Below are 26,335 nucleotides of genomic sequence, written 5' to 3' on the forward strand. Positions count from 1 at the left end.
AAAGACAGACTTAGTCCTACCTGAAACGAATCGTTGATTTCCGCATCAAGTCCTTCAAGATCATCCACAGCGGACTGAGTCTTTTTCAGAGTCAGGTCAGCAGTCAGTGTGCCCTCATTATAAGATCTGACGAACTTGAAGTCACTAGTGCGCGAGCCCGTGGTCAGGTACGCGTCATAATTGTAAGTGCTGCGGAGAGTTCCCGCGCCCTCCACCTCTGCGTAATTTGGAGGGAGATAGGCGCTGGGAATGGCTACAGCTCCATCAAACAACAGTCTGGGCTTTCTCCTGCGACAAAACCTCACGGCCAGGATGATGATGATGAAGGTCAGGAAGAAAGTGGAAACGGACACCAGCGCGATGATCAAATAAAACGTCAGTTTGGAGCTGCTCTCGTCATGAGACATGTCTTTCAGTTCTGGAACTTCAGCCAAGTTATCTGATATGAGTAAGTACAACGCGCACGTGGCTGAGAGAGAGGGCTGTCCGTTATCTCTCACGGACACAATAAGGTTCTGTTTCATGCTGTCAGATTCAGAAATGTCCCGCTGCGTCCTGATCTCCCCGCTGTGGACACCGATAGTGAAAAGTCCCGGATCAGTCGCTTTAATAATGTGATACGAGAGCCACGCGTTCTGTCCAGAATCCGCGTCCACAGCGATCACCTTGGAGACCAGGGAGCGCGCCTGCGCAGCTTTGGGGACCATCTCGGTCATGAAGGAGTTTCCTTCCGGAGAGGGGTATAATATCTGAGGAGAGTTGTCATTCTCATCCGATATGAAGACACTCACGGTCACGTTACTGCTCAGAGGAGGAGAACCGTTGTCTCTGGCTAACACGAGCACTTTGAAACTCTTCATCTGTTCGTAATCAAACGACCTCACGGCATGAATGACCCCGGTGTCTCCGTTAATGGATAGAAAGGAGGACACCGGTGCGCCATTGACATCAGAGGACAACAGAGAATAAACTACAGTGCCATTCTGTCTCCAGTCCGGGTCTGTAGCTGATACTGAACAAATAGAGGAGCCCGGTTTGTTATTTTCTTGCACATGAGCTCTGTAATTCTGCTCCTCAAATACAGGTGGATTATCATTCACGTCAGCTACAGTCAAGTGAATATTCTTAGTGGAAGATAAAGGCGGAGAGCCCTCATCAGTAGCAGTGATTGTAATATTATAATCAGAGAGCAGCTCGCGGTCTAATTCACCTGTGGTCACCAGAGAATAGTAATTTTTGATTGAAGGAACGAGTTTAAATGGGACGTTTTGCTGAATGGAGCAGCGCACCTGTCCGTTATTCTCAGAGTCTCTGTCCTGAACATTAATGATGCCAACCTCTGTACCGGGTAACGCGTTCTCAGGAACGGGACTGTTAAGAGAGCTAATTACTATTATAGGGCTGTTATCATTGACATCAATAACATTTATTATTACTGTACCATGACTCGCTAACCCTTGCCCATCTTTGGCTTGAATTGGAAACTCAATTAAATTCTCCTCCTCATAATCAATGAGTCCTGTTAGTTTAATCTCTCCAGACAACGAATTAAGAGAAAATATTTCCATAAGGCGTTCGGATAAATGACCAAATTCATAGGCAACTTCTCCATTTTGTCCCTCATCAGCATCAGTAGCGCTCACTGTCACCACTACAGTCTCTACAGGAGAATTTTCAGGCAGACTGACTTTATAGACGGCCTGACTAAAGACTGGAGCATTATCATTAGCATCCAGCACAGTGACGTGTATGGCTACAGTCCCTGATCTCGGTGGAGTCCCGCCGTCTACCGCAGTGAGAATTAAAGTCACCTCTTTCTGCTGCTCACGATCCAACTCTTTATTAAGAACGAGCTCGCCATATTTTCTTCCATTTGAACGCGTTAATACATTAAGAAGAAAGTGTTCATTGTCTTGCATTACATATGACTGCACTGAATTCAGACCAATATCCGCATCGTGGGCCTCATCTAATAAATATCGAGATCCTTTGACCGCTGATTCCTGTATTTCGAATTTTATTACACTTTGTTTGAATTGTGGTGAATTATCATTTATGTCCTCAACATTGAGAATAAAGCGATGTAGTTCTAAAGGATTTTCCAGCACCATTTCCTGATTAATAACACACGAAGCTTTCTTTCCACAAATCTCTTCTCTGTCTATTCTCTCCGCTACGGTCAGTTCTCCAGTATTCAGATTAATGACACAGTATCGTTTTCTGTTACCTTCAGTATCAATGCGAGCCTTACGAGATGACAGTCTGTTCACATCGAGCCCGAGATCCTTTGCTATATTTCCAATCACAGATCCGCGTTTCATCTCCTCCGGGAAAGAATAGCTCACGTCTCCATAAGCGGTGTGCGCCATCAGCACGGAGAACAAAAGGCCAAACATCTCAGCAAAAACGATAAACCTTTGAAATGCTTCAGATATTAACCAGCAATTATAGCAATACAGCTCTTAACGTATAAAAGAAAACACAAATATAAAACTCAATGTAGAATAAAAGCCACAATATTAGCAGCAAACAGTCGCCGTCGATGATTTTATGTAGAGACGAGCTCGAACCCCAGTGTATGACATCAGAAGCAGGGTGGAGAGATGTGTACTGAAGACACACATTGTTTTGCAGGTGAACAGCGACACTATGAGTTAAAAGAAGAAACTGCACAACATTCATATTTCTGAAAGAATTAAGTGTCGATTATAGGTAAAATTATTTAGCAAAACATGAGTCAGCAGCAACATTCCCTGACGAGTGTAAAGACACGACCACAATATTTGTAGAAGGCTTGCTGGAAGAAGAAGAAGAAGAAGAAGAAGAAGAAGAAGATGACGATGACGATGACGATGATGATGAGCGGGATAGAGTGTTAGGAGCTACATAAGAGCAAGACACCACACAAGAGTAACTGACATTGCAGCACCACGGACAGCAACACGAAAATGCTGTCATTTCTAACCAGACGAAAAGTGTGTATAAAAAGTAGCTGACATACGAAATTGCTTTTATAAGCCAATATCACATAAAGACAAAGATGAGAAAAACGCTAAACGTTAAACAGCAGCATTTTGTCACAGATTCAATTACAAACTGCACAATCCACGTAGAGAGACACAGCTACTGATGTCACATACAAGTTTAAATGAGTTTAAAATATTAGCTAACAGAACGAGACATATCAGATTTATCTCATTGAAAAACAACAAAAAATAAAACTACTTTAAGTTCTTTGAATCTAAAATGTTACCCAGAGACGACATATTGTATTTTAATTTACTGCCATTTAGGCTTCAAATGCTATTTTATGGCAGATAGAGGTATTAATCAGACCATTTGAAAACAGTTAAAAGGGTCCATCAGTTATATACAATGTCAGTGTCAGTTATATAAAGGGTTCCTTAGCTATTGACAAAAACATAATAAAAAAGCATGTCAAAGAAGACTTGTGAAACTCAGACTTTAAAATGAACTTCAAAATCTTTAAGAGTCAGTTGAAAGCGGTCTATTAAAATACAAATAATTATTTAATCTGTAATCGCAGAACATATTCTTTTCAAAGAAAAACTTAGTTCGTCCTATTTGAAAAGGATCAATCATGTCCGCATCAAGTCCCTCAACCAACAACCTATGAGGATGTGAAAACAGAACCAGCTCAATTTCTATAACATCTACTTGTAAAAGACACGACTGTATACAGACCTTAGAGACCTACATAAGAGCAAAACCTCACCAGCAACAGACACTGCCTGTACAGCACCATGGACAGTAAACAGATATATGCCATTCTTACTAAATCCAAAAAATAATGAAATAAGAAAATAATTTAAACCCTAAATAAAATTATTTTAAATAACAGACAACAATAGGAATGCAAAACTGTAAATAAAATAATTAGAAAACATAAATTATCGACATTGCGCGAGATCACAGAATATGCCTTTATCCTGGGCCACATAATAATCTCTGTAACTGTCTACAGTACTGATTAAACAGGGTTTCAGAAATGGTAATGATCAAAGTCATTATATTTAAGGAAAATGCGTCTCGACAAGCAAAGATCAGGTTTGCACAATTTGGCCATTTTTTTACTAGATCCCAAAGTAAAGCCAAAAACTTGCTTCAAAATTGCTTGTGCACGTTGTAGGTGACATTATAGAATACTTGCATAAAGAGAACCAAAAAACACTAACCAACAAAAACTATTATTTAAAAAGTTTTAATGTAGCTAGTTTTCAGTCTTAAAATTGACGCTCAAAAATGTTCGTGTACAAAAAGCACTTAAATAAGAAAAAAAGCAATATTTTCAACAAGAGAGCCTTTTGACACTGCCACTCTGTAAAGACAAAATCTTTTCTTTCTTTTTTTTTCTTTAAAAAAATAAAAATAAGAAAATCTTTGTTAGTCCTACCTGAAACGAATCGTTGATTTCCGCATCAAGTCCTTCGAGATCATCCACAGCGGACTGAGTCTTTTTCAGAGTCAGGTCAGCAGTCAGTGTGCCCTCATTATAAGATCTGACGAACTTGAAGTCACTAGTGCGCGAGCCCGTGGTCAGGTACGCGTCATAATTGTAAGTGCTGCGGAGAGTTCCCGCGCCCTCCACCTCTGCGTAATTTGGAGGGAGATAGGCGCTGGGAATGGCTACAGCTCCATCAAACAACAGTCTGGGCTTTCTCCTGCGACAAAACCTCACGGCCAGGATGATGATGATGAAGGTCAGGAAGAAAGTGGAAACGGACACCAGCGCGATGATCAAATAAAACGTCAGTTTGGAGCTGCTCTCGTCATGAGACATGTCTTTCAGTTCTGGAACTTCAGCCAAGTTATCTGATATGAGTAAATACAACGCGCACGTGGCTGAGAGAGAGGGCTGTCCGTTATCTCTCACGGACACAATAAGGTTCTGTTTCATGCTGTCAGATTCAGAAATGTCCCGCTGCGTCCTGATCTCCCCGCTGTGGACACCGATAGTGAAAAGTCCCGGATCAGTCGCTTTAATAATGTGATACGAGAGCCACGCGTTCTGTCCAGAATCCGCGTCCACGGCGATCACCTTGGAGACCAGGGAGCGCGCCTGCGCAGCTTTGGGGACCATCTCGGTCATGAAGGAGTTTCCTTCTGGAGAGGGGTATAATATCTGAGGGGAGTTGTCATTCTCATCCGATATGAAGACACTCACGGTCACGTTACTGCTCAGAGGAGGAGAACCGTTGTCTCTGGCTAACACGAGCACTTTGAAACTCTTCATCTGTTCGTAATCAAACGACCTCACGGCATGAATGACCCCGGTGTCTCCGTTAATGGATAGAAAGGAGGACACCGGTGCGCCATTGACATCAGAGGACAACAGAGAATAAACTACAGTGCCATTCTGTCTCCAGTCCGGGTCTGTAGCTGATACTGAACAAATAGAGGAGCCCGGTTTGTTATTTTCTTGCACATGAGCTCTGTAATTCTGCTCCTCAAATACAGGTGGATTATCATTCACGTCAGCCACAGTCAAGTGAATATTCTTAGTGGAAGATAAAGGCGGAGAGCCCTCATCAGTAGCAGTGATTGTAATATTATAATCAGAGAGCAGCTCGCGGTCTAATTCACCTGTGGTCACCAGAGAATAGTAATTTTTGATTGAAGGAACGAGTTTAAATGGGACATTTTGCTGAATAGAGCAGCGCACCTGTCCGTTATTCTCAGAGTCTCTGTCCTGAACATTAATGATGCCAACCTCTGTACCGGGTAACGCGTTCTCAGGAACGGGGCTGTTAAGAGATTTAATCACTATAATTGGAGAATTGTCATTAACATCTGTAATTTCTATAATTACTTTAGTGTCCGAAGAAAGACCAGCGCCATCCTTTCCCTCAATGAGCATTTCATAGTTTACCTCCTCCTCAAAATCAATTGGGCCTTTAACTTTAATCTCTCCACTATTTTCATTAAGATCAAATAATTCTTTCGCAATTCCGGAAATTCGGCTGAACTCATAAAACACTTGTCCATTTTGTCCCTCGTCGGCATCAGTAGCGCTCACTGTCACCACTACAGTATCTACAGGAGAATTTTCAGGCAGACTGACTTTATAGACGGCCTGACTAAAGACTGGAGCATTATCATTAGCATCCAGCACAGTGACGTGTATGGCTACAGTCCCTGATCTCGGTGGAGTCCCGCCGTCTACCGCAGTGAGAATTAAAGTCACCTCTTTCTGCTGCTCACGATCCAACTCTTTATCCAGCACTAACTCAATATTTTTTCCACCATCCGCCTTTGTACTTACAGATAAAAGAAAATGGTTATTATTTTCAATCGAATAGCTTTGTACACCGTTCTGTCCTATGTCAGCATCATGCGCCTCATTCACGCGGAACCGAGCACCTTTATCAGCATTCTCACTTATCTCAAGCTTTATCGTGTCTTTAGGAAATGTTGGCGTGTTATCATTAATATCTTGTATTTGGATAGTGACACGGTGTATCTCCAATGGGTGTTCTAGAACTAATTCAAAATTAAGAGCACAGGAAATTCGTTCATTACACAATCCCTCTCTGTCGATTCTCTCCGCTACGGTCAGTTCTCCAGTATTCAGATTAATGTCACAGAATCGTTTTCTGTTACCTTCAGTATCAATACGAGCCTTACGAGGTGACAGTCTGTTCACATCGAGCCCGAGATCCTTTGCTATATTTCCAATCACAGATCCGCGTTTCATCTCCTCCGGGAAAGAATAGCTCACGTCTCCATAAGCGGTGTGCGCCATCAGCACGAAGAACAAAAGGCCAAACATCTCAGCCGAAACGCAGAACGTTTGAAATGCCTAAGAAATTAAATGCTGCAACACAACAATATGCATGCACAAAGAAAACAAATGTAAATCTAAATGTAGACAGAAGTACAGTATGTTGCAGTCTCCGTCGACGATATTCTGTAACGAGACGAGCTGAAGCCCAGTGTATGACATCAGAAGCAGGGTGGAGAGATGTGTACTGAACACACTCATGGTTTTGCTAGTGAACAGCGACACTGTGAGTTAAAATAAGAAACTGCATGACATTCTGACAGTATGAAGTCCTGGAATATACACCGAACAGGGTATATAGTACTTTCTGCAACAACATGAACAAGCAGCAATATTTACTGAAGAGATAAATACGACCACAACGTGTATGGTACTCAAACAGTGTAAGCCCTCCGTAAATGCCAGATCATCACCACGGACAGCAACACAACAACATAAAAAAAGGAGAAATGCTCTGCGCCATTTCCAATCCGACTAAAAGAGCTTTACTAAAAGTGTTGACATTAGAGTTTAACTGCATTCATAAGCCAATTCACATCGGTTAGAGAAACGCAAAACTACTTAAAATAGCAACAGTTTATCCACGAGGACACAAACTAATGTTAGATAAAATGTCAAAATGAGATTGACAGAGCTCTTAGTCAATGAGATTTACTTATTTCCCCAAAATTTTACTGGTGAATAACTTTAAGCTCTTTAAATTTAAAATATATTGACTAAATTGAATGAATAACTCTTATAAAACACAGCGATTCATGAAACCTACAATTCCTCAAACATTAATAGAAAAGCGCAATATACTAATGCATCTTTTCGCACTTAAAACTGCATCTCAAAACTGGGAGTAAAATAAAGCACTTTAATTAACCGCATGATCTTTCAAAATACAGTCAATTAAAATGCAAATACAGATTTTGCATAAAAAGGCTATATTTTAAAATAATAATAATAATAATAAAAAAATATTTCCTTTTCCTTTAATCCTCCCTTATCGGTCTTATGCTACTCTAAACAATGCCTGAACTTCGTATTTTGAGCACTTTTTGTGTTGTTTTTTGCCTCTTCACGATGACTCGCTTAATTTAGTCCTAAATTGTAAGTCGCTCTGGACAAAAGCGTCTGCTAAATGTAAAATGAAAAAATGTTAACTTATGTCCGCATCAAGTCCTTCACAATCACAATACAATAAAAAAAAATAACCATGTAACAAAAAGTTCACATGTAAAGCACAACGCAAATGACTGAATCTTGTTAATGGTGAATATACGCTATTGGACAACATAAGGCGACATGTTCCGAGTCCGCAACAATATCAGTGGCTCAAGACCCAATACATCGGCACGTCACAAGCTTTAGTGGCACATGCCAATGACAACCGGATGTGGATGTGCCGCTAAGCACAGCGGCATGTGGCTTGGCTTCTGTGCGTAAGATGCCATGTCACTTAATGTAAATATCACCTCTCCATAATATTAATAATAATATCCATAATATACGAAAAATGACTCACTTGGATGTTCTTTGCAGCTGACAACCTTATTTTCTTAATACAAAATATTGACATAAAAAACAAAATAAAAATAATAAACCAATTAAATATATACACTTTTCAGATTTCAAATAGATTTTTAGTCATATTCAAGTGTTGAGGCACTTGAATGAGACAAGTGTTCTTGTTGTCGGTGAAATAACTAAATTTTAAATGCAAAACAACATTTAATATGGAAGTACAGACATTAAAATGTAAAATAAATAAATATATACTTAGTCCTACCTGAAACGAGTCGCTCATTTCCGCATCAAGTCCTTCAAGATCATCCACAGCGGACTGAGTCTTTTTCAGAGTCAGGTCAGCAGACAGTGTGCCCTCATTATAAGATCTGATGAACTTGAAGTCACTAGTGCGCGAGCCCGTGGTCAGGTACGCGTCATAATTGTAAGTGCTGCGGAGAGTTCCCGCGCCCTCCACCTCTGCGTAATTTGGAGGGAGATAGGCGCTGGGAATGGCTACAGCTCCATCAAACAACAGTCTGGGCTTTCTCCTGCGACAAAACCTCACGGCCAGGATGATGATGATGAAGGTCAGGAAGAAAGTGGAAACGGACACCAGCGCGATGATCAAATAAAACGTCAGTTTGGAGCTGCTCTCGTCATGAGACATGTCTTTCAGTTCTGGAACTTCAGCCAAGTTATCTGATATGAGTAAATACAACGCGCACGTGGCTGAGAGAGAGGGCTGTCCGTTATCTCTCACGGACACAATAAGGTTCTGTTTCATGCTGTCAGGTTCAGAAATGTCCCGCTGCGTCCTGATCTCCCCGCTGTGGACACCGATAGTGAAAAGTCCCAGATCAGTCGCTTTAATAATGTGATACGAGAGCCACGCGTTCTGTCCAGAATCCGCGTCCACGGCGATCACCTTTGAGACCAGGGAGCGCGCCTGCGCAGCTTTGGGAACCATCTCGGTCATGAAGGAGTTTCCTTCTGGAGAGGGGTATAATATCTGAGGAGAGTTGTCATTCTCATCCGATATGAAGACACTCACGGTCACGTTACTGCTCAGAGGAGGAGAACCGTTGTCTCTGGCTAACACGAGCACTTTGAAACTCTTCATCTGTTCGTAATCAAACGACCTCACGGCATGAATGACCCCGGTGTCTCCGTTAATGGATAGAAAGGAGGACACCGGTGCGCCATTGACATCAGAGGACAACAGAGAATAAACTACAGTGCCATTCTGTCTCCAGTCCGGGTCTGTAGCTGATACTGAACAAATAGAGGAGCCCGGTTTGTTATTTTCTTGCACATGAGCTCTGTAATTCTGCTCCTCAAATACAGGTGGATTATCATTCACGTCAGCTACAGTCAAGTGAATATTCTTAGTGGAAGATAAAGGCGGAGAGCCGTCATCAGTAGCAGTGATTGTAATATTATAATCAGAGAGCAGCTCGCGGTCTAATTCACCTGTGGTCACCAGAGAATAGTAAGTTTTGATTGAAGGTACGAGTTTAAATGGGACGTTTTGCTGAATAGAGCAGCGCACCTGTCCGTTATTCTCAGAGTCTCTGTCCTGAACATTAATGATGCCAACCTCTGTACCGGGTAACGCGTTCTCAGGAATCGGAATTTTAACAGATTTAGTCATTATCGTAGGGGCGTTATCATTGACATCAATAACATCTATTAATACAGTACAATGACTCGCTAACCCTTGACCATCTTTGGCTTGAATTGGCAGCTCAATTAAATTATCCTCCTCATAATCAATGAGTCCTGTTAGTTTAATCTCTCCAGACAACGAATTGACAGAAAATATTTCCATAAGGCGTTCGGATAAATGGCCAAACTCATAGGTCACTTGTCCATTTTGTCCCTCGTCAGCATCAGTAGCGCTCACTGTCACCACTACAGTATCTACTGGAGAATTTTCAGGCAGACTGACTTTATAGACGGCCTGACTAAAGACTGGAGCATTATCATTAGCATCCAGCACAGTGACGTGTATGGCTACAGTCCCTGATCTCGGTGGAGTCCCGCCGTCTACCGCAGTGAGAATTAAAGTCACCTCTTTCTGCTGCTCACGATCCAACTCTTTATTAAGAACGAGCTCGCCATATTTTCTTCCATTTGAACGCGTTAATACACTAAGAAGAAAGTGTTCATTGATTTGAAGTGTATATGACTGCACTGAATTCATACCAATATCCGCATCGTGGGCCTCATCTAATAAATAACGAGATCCTTTGTCTGCTGATTCCCGTATTTCAAATTTGATTACACTTTGTTTGAATTGTGGTGAATTATCATTGATATCCTCAATACTGAGAATGAATTGATGTAGTTCTAATGGATTTTCCAGCACGAGCTCTTGCTTAATAACACACGAAGCTTTCTTTTCACAAATCTCTTCTCTGTCGATTCTCTCCGCTACGGTCAGTTCTCCAGTATTCAGATTAATGACACAGTATCGTTTTATGTTACCTTCAGTATCAATACGAGCTTCTCGACTTGATAGTTTGTTCACATCGAGCCCGAGATCCTTTGCTATATTTCCAATCACAGATCCGCGTTTCATCTCCTCCGGGAAAGAATAGCTCACGTCTCCATAAGCGGTGTGCGCCATCAGCACGAAGAACAAAAGGCCAAACATCTCAGCAGCACCGCAGAACGTTTAAAACGCATAAAAAATGAAATTCAGGAACACAACAATATACATGTAAAGGAAAACATAAATGCAAATCTAAATATAGCAATGTAGACAGAATTACAGTATATGTTGTAGTCTCCGTCGATGATTTTCTATAATGAGGCGAGCTTGAAGCCCTGTGTATGACATCAGAAGCAGGGTGGAGAGATGTGTACTGAAGACACACATGGTTTTGCTAGTGAACAGCGACACTGTGAGTTACAACAAGAAACTGCATGATATTTATATATCTCTGACAGGATTAAGTTCTTGGGGATTTAGGAGCAAAAAAAACCCCCAAAACCAAGAATAAATGCCGATCAGCACAATGGACAGCAACAGTAAAACCTGCTCTATGCTATTTATATTCCAACTTAAATAGCATTTAAAAATCCCTGACATCGGAATTTAATTTCCTTTATAAACCAGATTTTACATAGCCTTATGGACACATCGATGAGAAAAAAAAACGCAAAAAGACATAAAACGGCTAAATTGTATCATAGATTCGATTTACAAACATCCGCATTCATATTAGCACACTAAGGGATTTTAGAAAAAACGATAAAATACGCTTGACAAAATGATTAGTCAACAGAAAGTATCAGTTTTCAGATTCGTGTCAACAACAGATAGGCTAACTGTAAGCTCTTTGAATGAAAAAAAAAATAGCTAGTGACGAAAAAAGATTGCAAATCCCAATACGTAACGCGACTTGTGAAACATTACACTTGACTTAGAATTGATCATATATGACCAGGAACATTTTAAATAAAATAAGACTAATTTAAGATTTTAAACTAAACCTCACAAATGTTCGTCTAAAAGGACTTGAATGATCCACATGAACTTGCTATTTTAAAGAGTCTATTATCAATAAAAGCAGTCAATTAAATTGCATATAAACATTTAATCTGTAAACCCAGTCCGTAAATATTTATCTAAAGAAAGTATTCGTTAGTCCTATATTTGAGTCACTCATATCCGCAGTAAGTCCTTCAAGAACACAAATTTGACCAATTTATAAAGAATACACATGTACAAGACAACGCAAGCTATTGAATCTTGTTGTTCACATCAATATATTAAGACAAAAAGGTGATGTAACCGCTCAATATCAACAGTTGTCTACAGCGAACTGTGATGTCAGTCCTATGACATCATGAACAGAGTGGAGAGAAACAATGTGAATGCCAACGGTTGCACTTGGGAAGAGCAACACAGAGTTCAAATATGAAACTCTAAAATATCTTAGAATAAATGGCAAATCTTGGATATAATTATTTTTATTTATTTATTTATTTATTTATTTATTTAGCTTTTGAAATAACTTCACAATATCAAATGCCCGGGACAACCAGACATTATCATAAGATTTAAAAGAGAACAAGCTCGATTTTCAAGAGCATCTATTCCTAAAACACGACTGTTTACAATCAGACACAATGGCAAAACTCCCTCAGCGAGAGACACCGCCTGTACAGCACCATGGACAGCGAATAGAATATGCCATTTCTACTGTAACTTGTGAACCGAGTGAAAACAACAACATCAACATTGTTTTATAAAGCATTTCACATACCAGACAACACGAAAGGAAATCAAAAAGTAGAGAAAAATATAGATAAACTAATTAAAATGACACATCACGAGAATATTTTTAGCCACTTAAATAAACTCATTTGATAATTAACATTTATAAGATCCCGTTTTAAACCAATTATTTCTAGAAGGATGTATCTAACATGCAATATGCATTGGTATTGGTCTGCGTGTACACGTTGTGGGTCTATATATTATTATTATTTTTTATTTATTTTTAAAAAAAAAAGCCTGTTTAATCATGACACAGTTAACAACTGATTATATTTAAGGAAAATGCACAAGAGTCTTTTGCCAAAGAAGGCAGTCTTTTAAACCAAAACATTAAATAGTTAAAAACAAAAACTTTGTTAATCCTACCTGAAACGAATCGCTCATTTCTGCATCAAGTCCTTCAAGATCATCCACAGCGGACTGAGTCTTTTTCAGAGTCAGGTCAGCAGTCAGTGTGCCCTCATTATAAGATCTGACGAACTTGAAGTCACTAGTGCGCGAGCCCGTGGTCAGGTACGCGTCATAATTGTAAGTGCTGCGGAGAGTTCCCGCGCCCTCCACCTCTGCGTAATTTGGAGGGAGATAGGCGCTGGGAATGGCTACAGCTCCATCAAACAACAGTCTGGGCTTTCTCCTGCGACAAAACCTCACGGCCAGGATGATGATGATGAAGGTCAGGAAGAAAGTGGAAACGGACACCAGCGCGATGATCAAATAAAACGTCAGTTTGGAGCTGCTCTCGTCATGAGACATGTCTTTCAGTTCTGGAACTTCAGCCAAGTTATCTGATATGAGTAAATACAGCGCGCACGTGGCTGAGAGAGAGGGCTGTCCGTTATCTCTCACGGACACAATAAGGTTCTGTTTCATGCTGTCAGCTTCAGAAATGTCCCGCTGCGTCCTGATCTCCCCGCTGTGGACACCGATAGTGAAAAGTCCCGGATCAGTCGCTTTAATAATGTGATACGAGAGCCACGCGTTCTGTCCAGAATCCGCGTCCACGGCGATCACCTTGGAGACCAGGGAGCGCGCCTGCGCAGCTTTGGGAACCATCTCGGTCATGAAGGAGTTTCCTTCCGGAGAGGGGTATAATATCTGAGGGGAGTTGTCATTCTCATCCGATATGAAGACACTCACGGTCACGTTACTGCTCAGAGGAGGAGAACCGTTGTCTCTGGCTAACACGAGCACTTTGAAACTTTTCATCTGTTCGTAATCAAACGACCTCACGGCATGAATGACCCCGGTGTCTCCGTTAATGGATAGAAAGGAAGACACCGGTGCGCCATTGACATCAGAGGACAACAGAGAATAAACTACAGTGCCATTCTGTCTCCAGTCCGGGTCTGTAGCTGATACTGAACAAATAGAGGAGCCCGGTTTGTTATTTTCTTGCACATGAGCTCTGTAATTCTGCTCCTCAAATACAGGTGGATTATCATTCACGTCAGCTACAGTCAAGTGAATATTCTTAGTGGAAGATAAAGGCGGAGAGCCCTCATCAGTAGCAGTGATTGTAATATTATAATCAGAGAGCAGCTCGCGGTCTAATTCACCTGCGGTCACCAGAGAATAGTAGTTTTTGATTGAAGGAACGAGTTTAAACGGGACGTTTTGCTGAATGGAGCAGCGCACCTGTCCGTTATTCTCAGAGTCTCTGTCCTGAACATTAATGATGCCAACCTCTGTACCGGGTAACGCGTTCTCGGGAATCAATATTTTGACAGATTTAGTCATTATTGTAGGGGCGTTATCATTGACATCAGTCACATAAATCAGGCATGTGATTGGCTAAGGACAAAAAAGCAGGAAAATGTACTGAGACCCCCCAGCCCCGCCCCGCCCCGCCCCGCCCCGCCGATCAAACTGGTGGCGGATCTATTGGATAGTAAAGCAGGACCCATAACAACTTATTTGAACAAAAAAATATATTTTAATTTATTTTACAGCTAGTTGTGCAACATGCAACTTTTTTTGTACAGTATGACAAATGACAACTTATTTGGTGGATGTGTCGCAGTGGAAATCAAAGCCTGAAATCAAAGTGTCTAATCCACTGCGCCATCAACACCATTCTATAATAATAGTATAGTAATATAGTAATAGTAATTACTATACTATAGTAATAGTATAGTATAGTATAATAATAGTAGTAATAATAATTATAACAACAATGACAATAACTTATTTGAATTTTAAAAAAATATCTTTTTACCAAACCTATACTGCTAAAATGTGCAACATCCAACTTTTTATGACACATGACAACAACTTATTTGAATTTAAAAAATAAAATATATATTTTAAAAAAAATTTACACCAAACTTAAACTGCTTAATGTGCAATATCCAACTTATGTCATGAGTATGACACATAACAACATAACAAAAAAAAGCAATATTGTGATATATTATTACAATTTAAAATAATTGGTTTTCCATTTATTAGCCTATACTTTAAATTATCATTTATTTCTATGATGCAAAGCTGAATTTTCAGGATCATTACTCCAGTCCTTAGAAATCATTCTAATATGATGATTCATTATCAAAGTTGGAAACAGTTCTGCTGCTTAATATTTTTTAATAACCTGTGATACTTTTAGGATACTTTGATGAATAAAAAGTAATACAATTAAAATAAAAATAAAAAGAAGAAGAATTTTTTTTTAAAAATAGAAATATTTTGTAACAATATACACTACTGGTCAGTAATTTGGGTTCAGTAATTTTTTTCTTTCTTTTTTTGAAATAAATCAATACTTTTATTCAGCAAGGATGTGTTAAATTGATAAAAAGTGATAGTAAAGAATATTTATATTATTAGAAAATATTTTTTTTATTTTGAATAAATGCAGTTCTTTTTAACCTTTTATTCATCAAATATTTTAGGCAGCAGAACTGTTTCCAACACTCATAATAAATCAGAATATTAGAATGATTTCTAAAGGATCATGTGATAGACCGGATGTCACATGCTGAAGACTGGAGTAATGATCCTGAAAATTCAGCTTTGCTTCACAGAAATAAATTATAATTAAAAGTATAATAAATTGAAAACCAATTATTTTAAATTGTAATAATATATCACAATAAATATAATATATAAATATAAACTTCTTTCAAAAACATTAAAAATAGTAATGTTTCCAAACTTTTGGCCTGTAGGCTACTGTATTCCCCCCAAAACTGCACAACTGTAGGGTAAAACATTAATAAAAAAGTGATAATAAAAAATGCGTCTTAAAACTGACATGATTGTAACAAAATCACACAGTCTGGAGAACTCAGAACAACTGCTAACATTAAGTTTAAGGTAAAAATAACTGCCATGAAATTATAGTATCTTACTCCTATGCAATTAGATAAACTGTTCATTCACTACATCACTTTACCTCTGTCTTTATCCCCTTTTATCCTCTTCTCTTCTTTTTGGCACTGTATCTATCGCAGACTATAATGCTCATTTATAATGTGTCACGTAAATTCGGCCATCCGTCACAATCAGGAAACTTTCACCGCGTCTAGAACTGGCGCGAGCTGCCAGGCCCGTTTCTACGAGCCTGTGTGTTAAGCGCCCTCAAAAAAAAGCTATGCTGTCTATATGGATGCGGCGTCGCGCACGCTACACAACAAATTACCAACAACTGATCGCGCGCGCGCTCTGTTTCTGACGCACTTCAAGCACTCGCTGGGCGGGGAAAGATTGCATCTCTCTGCCATCTGTAACCATGTTGACGTGCCGCCAGGTGTGGCCGCGATTCGCGGCGATTGTGGTTCCGTCCCGGGTTACCATGGTGACGGCTGTGAGATTACCCCCCCCCCCCCCGCCCCACCCCCCCGCCGCCCATTTTTTTTTTTTTTTACAGATCTGCATGATTCACGTAGGTCACATTTTCAGGTCGGAAAATCCGGAATTCCGGATTAATCCGGAAAAATCACATCCCTGATAAATTAATACAGTGGATCGACCTGCTAACCCTTGACCATCTTTAGCTTGAATCGGTAGTTCAATTGAACTCTCCTCCTCATAATCTAAGATGCCTGTCAGTTTAATTTCACCAGACACTGCATCGAGAAAAAATATTTCCAAAAAACTTTCTGATAAATGACCGAATTCATAGGTCACTTCTCCATTTTGGCCCTCGTCAGCATCAGTAGCGCTCACTGTCACCACTACAGTATCTACAGGAGAATTTTCAGGCAGACTGACTTTATAGACGGCCTGACTAAAGACTGGAGCATTATCATTAGCATCCAGCACAGTGACGTGTATGGCTACAGTCCCTGATCTCGGTGGAGTCCCGCCGTCTACCGCAGTGAGAATTAAAGTCACCTCTTTCTGCTGCTCACGATCCAGCTCTTTATTAAGAACGAGCTCGCCATATTTTCCTCCATTCACACCAGTAAGGACACTAAGCTGAAAATAATAATTATTTTCCAATGTATATGCCTGCACTGCGTTCATACCAATGTCCGCGTCGTGGGCCTCATCTAATAAATAACGAGATCCTTTGTCTGCTGATTCCCGAATTTCGAATTTGATCGTACTTTGTTTGAACTGTGGTGAATTATCATTGATGTCCTGAATATTAAGAATAAATCGATAAAGCTCTAAAGGATTTTCCAGCACGAGCTCCTGTTTTATAACGCATGAAGCTTTCTTTCCACAAAGACTCTCTCTGTCGATTCTCTCCGCTACGGTCAGTTCTCCAGTATTCAGATTAATGTCACAGTATCGTTTTCTGTTACCTTCATTATCAATTCGTGCATCACGACTTGACAGACTCTTCACATCGAGCCCGAGATCCTTTGCTATATTTCCAATCACAGATCCGCGTTTCATCTCCTCCGGGAAAGAATAGCTCACGTCTCCATAAGCGGTGTGCGCCATCAGCACGAAGAACAAAAGGCCAAACATCTCAACAGCAACACTGATGCCTCTGAAATCCATATGGAGAAAGGAAAAAATAAAAGAAAATGAGATGGTAATAATAATAAAGATTAGGCAGGCAGTCAATATCAACGATGTTTGCTTTCGATGTGAGCTGTAAGCCCTGAACAATGACATCAGGAATAGGGTGGAGTAAAGTACAATATGACACAAAATTATTTTACTGGTAAACAGCGACACTGTGAGTTAAACCGAGAAACTGCACAACCTTCACAACTTAGCATGAACCTTGGCTGAACAGGATTGTTTTCTATTAAATTACCTAATATCAAGGGCCCTCCGCAACTTTGTATTGCACAGCAGAACATTATTTTATAATGTAGACTTAAACAACAACGGGATATACACTCTCAGAAAAAAAGGTACAAAAGCTGTCACTGGGACAGTACCCTTCAAAATATATGTACCATTTAGGTACCAATATATGGAAGGCATTTTCTGCCAAATTTAAATAAATAAATTAAATGATTAAAATGAAAATTAAAACCAGATTAACGATTTCATTACAGAAAACAATACGCAAAATATGTGACAAAATTGAGAATGAAATTAAATGATTTCATTTTCACAGCATTATCCCTGTCAAATTGAAAAATAAAATGCAATTGGTGATTTCACATTTCATTTTCACTACAGTCTCGAGGCAAGACTGCCAATATTAAAATGAAAAGCCAAACGTGAAAAAGAAAGTACAAAAACAGTTTTTACAATGCTCTTTAGTAATGCTCACGCAATAATAGTGACACAATTCAAATACAAATGTAAATTTTCGTTTTCATTTTAATTCCTCTTTTATTTCACAGTTTTCATTTTCGTTTTCATTTTCAAAGACAACCTGCATGCAAATTCTATGTTAATTAGTGGGTGTGGCTTATTCTAGTAACGGCGCTAGAGGCACGCCTTCTGTAAAGCGAAGTCGTCGACATCCCGTGTGCATGAGTTGAATGTGTGAAACGAAATTATTTAAATGTGATTATATTGTAATCGAGACGACGAGATATGGCGAAATCTGTTAGTGAGCTTTTGCGGGAAGCTGCCGCAGCATTAGAACATGGAAACAACCAGCCTGACCATGTTAGTTATGATGTTAGACTCAGACTAGACCATAATCGACGATGAGGTTCATTCATGTATTAGGCTGTTTTGGAAATTCAACTATTTGGGTGTACAAAGGTCTTAGTAACACAGTTTCTACAACAATTATAGCCAGACATTAATACCCGCTAGCTTTAACCGAGGACCTCGGCCAATGTTTCATATTCACGTCGTGCCTAACAACGCCCTTCAGCCGTGACTTATTCAGATACAGCACTAGCCTGTATCTGTCCGCTGTTTAACTGTTACGTGTCTTTTGGTTATTTTAAGTTTGTGTACAAAAAGAATCACAATGCTGATTTTCATTTCCAGTAACAACTTCTGGATGAGATCGAGAAAGCGAGTGTACCTGCATTTACAGTAGGCTAGATATAGCATTTTCCTTCAGGTCAGTCCTATATTCATAATAAAAAATCCGTTTGAATGTCCGGTGTGATATCTTGTACTTTTAACAGTTAATAGGGGTTGTCCGTGCCTATAGTCATGTCAGTTGCATCTTTCTTCTCCGTGATCACAAGTTTGAGTCATTTCAAAAGTCTTCTCTACTGACTGACTGACTCACTCATTAAGACAGTCTTTGTCTCCATCTAATGGAGAAATAATGTAACTTTTGTTGCTTTATGGTCAGGGACTTTTTTTTTCTCCAGGAAGGAATTGGCTTTTAGTGATTCATTTTACTTCATGATAGTTGCATAGATACATATGTTTCGGGATTAATATTTGTATTGCGTGGTAACCGTTTTATAAAAGCAATAAGGTACTCCAGGCTATAAGTGAATAAGTCACGGCTGAAGGGCGTTAGGCACGACGCGAATATGAAACATTGGCCGAGGTTCTCGGTTAAAGCCAGTGGGTATTAATGTCTGGCTATAATTGTTGTAGAAATTGTGTTACTAAGACTTCTGTACACCCAAATAGTTGAATTTCCAAAACAGCCTAATACATGAATGAACCTCATCGTCGATTATGGTCTAGTCTGAGTCTAACATCATAACTAGGTTATGAATTCTAGCTTTACAGAAGGCGTGTCTCAGCGCCGTTACTAGAATAAGCCACACCCACTCATTAACATAGAATTTGCATGCAGGTTGTCTTTAAAAATGAAAACTGTGAAATAAAAGAGGAATTAAAATGAAAACGAAAATTTACATTTGTATTTGAATTGTGTCACTATTATTGCGTGAGCGTTACTAAAGAGCATTGTAAAAACTGTATTTGCAGTTTCTTTTTCACGTTTGGCTTTTCATTTTAATATTGGCAGTCTTGCCTCGAGACTGTAGTGAAAATGAAATGTGAAATCACCAATTGCATTTTATTTTTCAATTTGACAGGGATAATGCTGTGAAAATGAAATCATTTCATTTCATTCTCAATTTTGTCACATTTTTTGCATACAGTTTTCTGTAATGAAATCGTTAATCTGGTTTTAATTTTAATTTTAATAATTTTATTTATTTATTTAAATTTGGCAGAAAATGCCTTCCATACCAATATGTACCTTTGAGGGACTTAAATGCACTCTTTAGGTACAAAGGTGTACCTTTTGAAAAGGTACCGCCACAGTGACAGCTTCTGTACCTTTTTTCTGAGAGTGTACAGAGCCCATTCTAGTCACGTGGGGCTACCTGGAGTTATACCTGGGTACTGCGGTGTCCTGGGGGTATATGTTTACTGTAGAGCTGTAGAATTATAAGAAAGCAAAAGCATAAACACCAGAGGCGTATTGAGTAAGTATTTTTCCAAGTCTTAAGTGAAAAATACCAACGTGAAAATGTAAATCTTTAACTTATTCAATATAACAACGTCCTCAAGGAGAGGAATACAAACCTTTTACACCTGCAGCACAAATAACTGTTAAATTTGCATACATTTCGCTGAACTCAAGATGAGACGAGAGAGGGCCTTTCCCTCGATATGGATGACTAAATCTGCATGAAACATGAGAGAGAAATGCAAACTTTTAGAGAATGAGTAACTGTCGATGTTTTTTCTATAACAAGGCAAGCTGGAATCCCTTCAAATGACACTGAATATGCAGGAGGAAAGTTCTTTTTTTTTTTTAGGTTTTACTATACAGCGAATCAGTGTATTAAATTAAAGAAAACAGCAACACATCTGTGACTGGATGAGGAAAATGACTTTCACTTAATAACTTTACAACATGAACAACCAGCCGCAACGTGACAGCAGAAAACGCAGTAGAACACAAATGCATTTAATGCAAAACGACTATACAGAGCTACATTATATAAACAATCAATACATCAACAAGCCAGACTCACTGTGCAGCACCATGGACAGCGACACGCAACAGGATAGTTCACCCAAAAATGAAAATTAGCTCATGATTTACTCACCTTCAAGTCATCCTGTATATGACATTCTTCTTTCAGACGAATTGGTTCATGTTTTAACAAGGGCCATTTCACTGTATTTTGCAGTATTTTGATAAAAAACAAAATGCATAAGCTACGTTTCAACACTGGCCATGTAGTACTGAAAGAAGGAAAGAAGGAAAGTGCATTAATGCATTTTTTTTTTTTCACAACAACTTGTATTACAGAAACATAACAAAATGAAAGTGCATCTTTACAACTACTCTTCTTTATCTGTACTCTTTCACAACAAAAGGCAGTATACAAACATGGCATGCCAAAGTCATGAATATTTAAATACTTTAACTCATTTTGTAACAATTCAGTACAATAAAATTTAAGACATTCATTTGAATTAAGATTTCAACATATTTACTTAGATTAATAATAGTCCATATCATCTTTCATGGCTGAAGATAAAAAATAAAAAATGAAAAAAACGTTACAACCGTCAACTCCAGTTAACTATTGTAAAAGGGAACTCAATTTATTATATGTCAGTTTAAAACAACATATCTAACATATAAACACACTGTAATTCTTTAATTCACATGGCATGGCCGTATTTAAATAATGATGAACGGAATGACATATATGGAAATTTAAAATAGAAAAAGTAGAACATATTTCGTTAACTTGTAAAAGGGTACAAACATCACATTTTTCAGTATATCACATATCCCTATTGTTTGACTGCTGAACAGACGAGCAGATGGAGCAGCGCAGCGGCGCGCAGTGAGTCAGGTTGGAATTACATTTTCCTCTCCAGCGTCTCATCTGAAATATTACACCCTACAGCATTCCAGACGTAGAGCGGGGCTAAACATTTATGTTCCTCATTATTAATTGCAATTATGTTATTTTTTTATTTTTTTATTGCATAACACATATGGGTATTATAGCTACTATATTCTGCAAACATCAGATGCTGGTCTCCTCCCAATTAGCCTACTTCAAAATAGAAATAAAATCGTTAATATCCAACATAAAATTAATTAATATTAACCAATTATAAATTAAAATGTTTTGAGATTAGGTTTGGTGACATCTAAAACCTACTACTACTACGTAACCACTCAAAACCATAATAGTATTATCTTACTGAAGATAATTAATAAACCTGTAGTCATATTTATGGTAAGCCTAATGATCTATTTTTGCTAAAATATACAGAAGCAAAATAATAATAATAATAATAATGATAATAATAATAATAATAATAATAAAAAGCTTAAGAAACTTAAAAAAAAACAAGTCAGCAAAAAAAAAAAAAAAAAAAAAAAGACATTAAAAACAGAGAACCTTGTTCAACGGATATAAAGAAATGTGAATGCCAGATTTAAAATGTATTTTTATTCATATGCGTGTCTACGGTGTTTTCATACAAAATACTTCCGCAAAAGCACCTGCCTCCTCGGTTTAAACGCCTGAAAGCTTCCTCCTTCCTCGCCATGCTCATCCTTCATGATGGCGAACTTCTATCGATTTTCTGTTCACTGGCTGTGAATAAATAGCGAGGACGCATCAGTTAGAGTATTAAAAAGCATTAAACACACCTGATACTCAATACATCTGAAATTTCCCTAGTGGAAAAAAAAGTAGGCTATACTTTATTGTATTTAAAATATATTCCGTTTTTCAATAGTACATTGCAAATATACTAACACATTTTTTTTACTATCTTTAAATATATTAAAAGTATATTAGCCTCATGCTTTTACATTTTTTCACAATACAACTTTTAACACACTTTAAAATAATTGTACTTTTGTATATTTTCGAAAAATATACTAGAAATTAAAATTCTGTTTATTTTTTAAAGTGTATTTATTTGCACTTAATATATTTTAGGTATATTTTTAACTGTGCGCTGAAAATGATAATTGTAACAATGCATTGAAAGTATACTTTCAAAATACATTATAGTATACAATAGTATATTGTACAAAGTAATATTTATTTATTAATGTGCATTTGTTATTGAAGACAAAGTTTGCAATTTGTAATAAGCCAAAGCTGAGCAAACACTTTTTGCTCAAATATAATACACTTATGGTATACTGCTTGCATGTTTCGAAGACACTCCTAATGAATTTGCAATGCAACACAAATAAAGTATACTTTAGTATCACTAATCAAGCAATTAGTCCCTACACTGGCATATACTTAAAGTATAATACTTGAAGTTGTTCCAGTTTAGCACACAAAAGTACACTAAATACACTTAAAGTTATGCTTTACTACAATTTAATTACAACTAAAATATACTTAATATATACAAATATACTTATACAAAATTTGTTGTTACACTATAGCACACTTCAAGTTAACTAATCATTAACACACTTGAAGTATACTGAATTAGTCTGGCTGTAAGTATACTCAGCAAATTTATTTTTACCAGGGTTCTCAATTTTATATGATCATTTCCATAAATTAAACTTGACAACTTCTAATTATTTAACAACTCATTATGTTATCACTGTGCTGTTTATGGAAAATCGTGTAAATGCTCATGCTTCAAATTTGAGAGTTCAAAACAAAGGTATAAAACAAGCATTTCTTCATTCTGAATTCATAAACCTCAAACACTGTGAAATGCTTACAGGCGGTGGCGCAGTTGAGTCGTGCAAACAGCTGTGAGCAAACTCAATATCTCCGTATTTGTCTTGGTTCAACGTTATTGATAGTCCATCAGATATGAGAAGTTAGTTATGAATAAGGGTCATAAAAACAAAAGGCATTGAAGGCTGAGACTATGTCATCAACCATGGAGTTTTCCTGAACAGCTCACATCACCTTTTCATTGACATCCGGACATGCTGTTGATGCAGAGTTGCAGAGACTGTTTATTTTGATTCTAAAGTTGTACCAGTAAAATTGGTTTTAAACCTTGATTTTATTCTGTATGATTTAATATACATAAATCTACATTTGGTGAATCTAAACCATGTTTTAAAGTTTCCATGGCTCAGCTTTCTCCGTTTAATCTTATTCTTATTTATTAATAAGAAGAAATCAAATGCAACTATTTAATGTCAAAGTTTTTTTATTTTATTATTATTATTATTATTTTAACTACCCCTTTCATTTATGTACCATGGATTCCTGTAGTTTGAATCTTCATTATTTGCTTATAAAATTATTAAAGCTTACAACACCTCAAAAGCAGTTTAAAATCAAATCAGCTGACACGAAAGCTGTTACAACCTTTAGTTTGTTTCAGTTTAAAAATATAAAATTATTATTTGACATTTTTCATGTCATATAAATGTATGTGAATCTTATTGTTACCGCTCAGAAACCATTACATTATAAAAATCAACAAAAGGCATTGATTGAAGACAATTTTAAGTAAACATTTTAAATGCTGTATTTTTACTTTTCATTTTTCACATTTCAACACCTATTTCCCGTCAATGGTTTCTCAGTTTTATATTCAGCATACACTGCATACATCATGCATCTTATAATCTTTATGAACACACTTAGCAAACAAGCGTTTGAACCTGACATTAAGCTGTGGTGGTTATGGATGAGTTTAGCTTTAGCATGAGCAAAATAGTGCTCAAAAAGCTGCAACCAATGTTTTTATGTTCACACATTATTTCTTACTCATGACCTTTACTTCCCACTAACACACTGACACAGCCTTCCTGATGTAACTCAGTGATTGAGAGCGCACTTCAGCGTGAATCTTCTTCTTTATTCTGCTCCCCATGGTGGATGGCAGTTTGTGCAAGAGTTTCATCTCTGATTTATGGCAACCGTTCATTTAGTCGTCACTGTGTCTTTGATTTGCAAGTGCGTAGTCTCTGCAGGATACTGTATGTGTGCTGAGTCATTCAGGCTAAAAGAACACAAAAACACTCACCTCAGCTCACATTCCCCCGATGAACTGTAATAGACAGGCATCCCATGGGCCTCGCTGTTACTGTACAAACTGTGTCTCCTGTGGAATCCATGAAGCACAAAATCCAGGAAACATCACTCCAGAAAGCAGATGTGAACTAGTTATTGTTTGATGTTAATTTCAATTAATACTGTACATTTGGGTCCAAGAGTCCAAGACCACATTTACATCTGGAAATAAACTAGTTAGAGGATTTTGAAATACCCTGAAACTAAATAATTGATATTTCTAGGTCACTGAAATGCAAATCTGTGAGATGGACCATGCACTCTTTTGATCATCAACTGTTCTCATTAAAGTAAAGTCATCCTGAAATTCAGGTAGGCCTACACTTTTTTTCTTTTCAACCTGTCAAGCTGTTTATAATATGTGATGCCAAATAAACTGCATTAAATTTCAAAACATTCAATCCAAAATAAAAGGATTTTCATTAGTTGGTCCAGTCTGAATGCAGGGCCTGTTTGTTTGGACGTTCATGTTGTATTTCAGGTTCCTGTTTCCTGTATCTAGTTTTGTAGTACCTTTTGGCGCTTTTCCATTACCAGTACCGACTCGACTCGACTCGGCTCGCTTTTCGCTCCGTTTTCCATTGCAGATAGTACCTCCACAATAGTACCTGGTCGTCATAGCGACGCCGCAGGAAACTGCCGTGACTTAATCTTTTACGCGAGACACACCCGCTACCCACACACACAGGACAATGGAGGAAATCGAGTGTATGCTGTTTTTGGATGTTTTTGTTTTTGTTTTTGCTGTTTTTTATTCAGGATACTGCGTCTGGCGCGTGCAATGATGACGCAGTGAATAGTGACGATTCTCTCTGACCAATCAGCAGTCTGCTGTGATTTCACGTCACATTTTAGTATCGCCTCAGCTCGCCTCAGCCCGAACCTAGAACCTAGAACCTCGCCGGAGGTGGTACGAAAAAAAGTACCTGGAAGCAGGTACAGGTACAACTTTTACACAGTGGAAAACCAAACAGAGCCGAGCTGGTACTGTGTAGTGGAAAAGCGCCATTTGTAGTCCTTTTGTTTCATTGGTTCCCCACAACACTGATTGTATCCAGGTGTGTCTTGTTACCTTGCTATCTTGTTAGCTTGTCTGTATATATAGTCCTTGTGTTTCTCTTGTTGTTTGTCTGGTCTTGTCTTTCTAAAGTTATGTTGGTGTTCTCAGTTCTGTTTTCTTGCATTCTGTTATTTGTATTCTGATACTTTATTAAATCCTCTGCATTTGGTTCTACCTCTTCCTCATTTCTGAGTTAATCTGCATGACATTAATTATATATATATATATATATAATATTCATGATTTTTTATTAATTTGACATTTATGCCAGCCTATATGGTCCTTACAATCTATCAGAAAGAACATTTTATGTATTTTATCCTTCTGTTTCTCTGTCAGTATATTTG

General features: G+C 38.1%; 2 protein-coding genes across 3 annotated transcripts in view; both read right to left on the bottom strand.

Annotated features, from left to right (window-relative positions):
• The window catches only part of LOC311095149 (protocadherin gamma-A11-like), a gene marked incomplete at its 5' end in the record, with an annotated part of 169,103 nt that extends 162,157 nt beyond the window's left edge, over positions 1-6,946 (bottom strand). Inside the window, one exon of one of the 2 annotated variants that reach the window (XM_084133543.1) lies at positions 4,415-6,946. In XM_084133543.1, coding sequence (XP_083989669.1) covers positions 4,415-6,790 — 2,376 coding nt within the window. Of the gene's footprint in view, positions 1-20; positions 2,609-4,414 lie in introns of those variants that run through there. The other variant, XM_084133540.1, reaches the window with a different exon arrangement.
• Positions 6,947-8,154: 1,208 nt separating this feature from the next.
• Positions 8,155-11,046, bottom strand: LOC311094808 (protocadherin beta-15-like; the record flags this gene model as incomplete). Its single annotated transcript, XM_084132982.1, has 2 exons — positions 8,577-11,046; positions 8,155-8,223 (listed from the first exon to the last, which is right to left on the bottom strand). The coding sequence occupies exons 1-2, from the start codon at positions 10,950-10,952 to the stop codon at positions 8,155-8,157; spliced, it is 2,445 nt and encodes an 814-aa protein (XP_083989108.1). The 5' UTR covers positions 10,953-11,046.
• Positions 11,047-26,335: the final 15,289 nt, after the last annotated feature.

This window comes from Abramis brama (genome assembly GCF_963993115.1).
Source record: "Abramis brama genome assembly, chromosome: 13".
NCBI lineage: Eukaryota > Metazoa > Chordata > Actinopteri > Cypriniformes > Leuciscidae > Abramis > Abramis brama.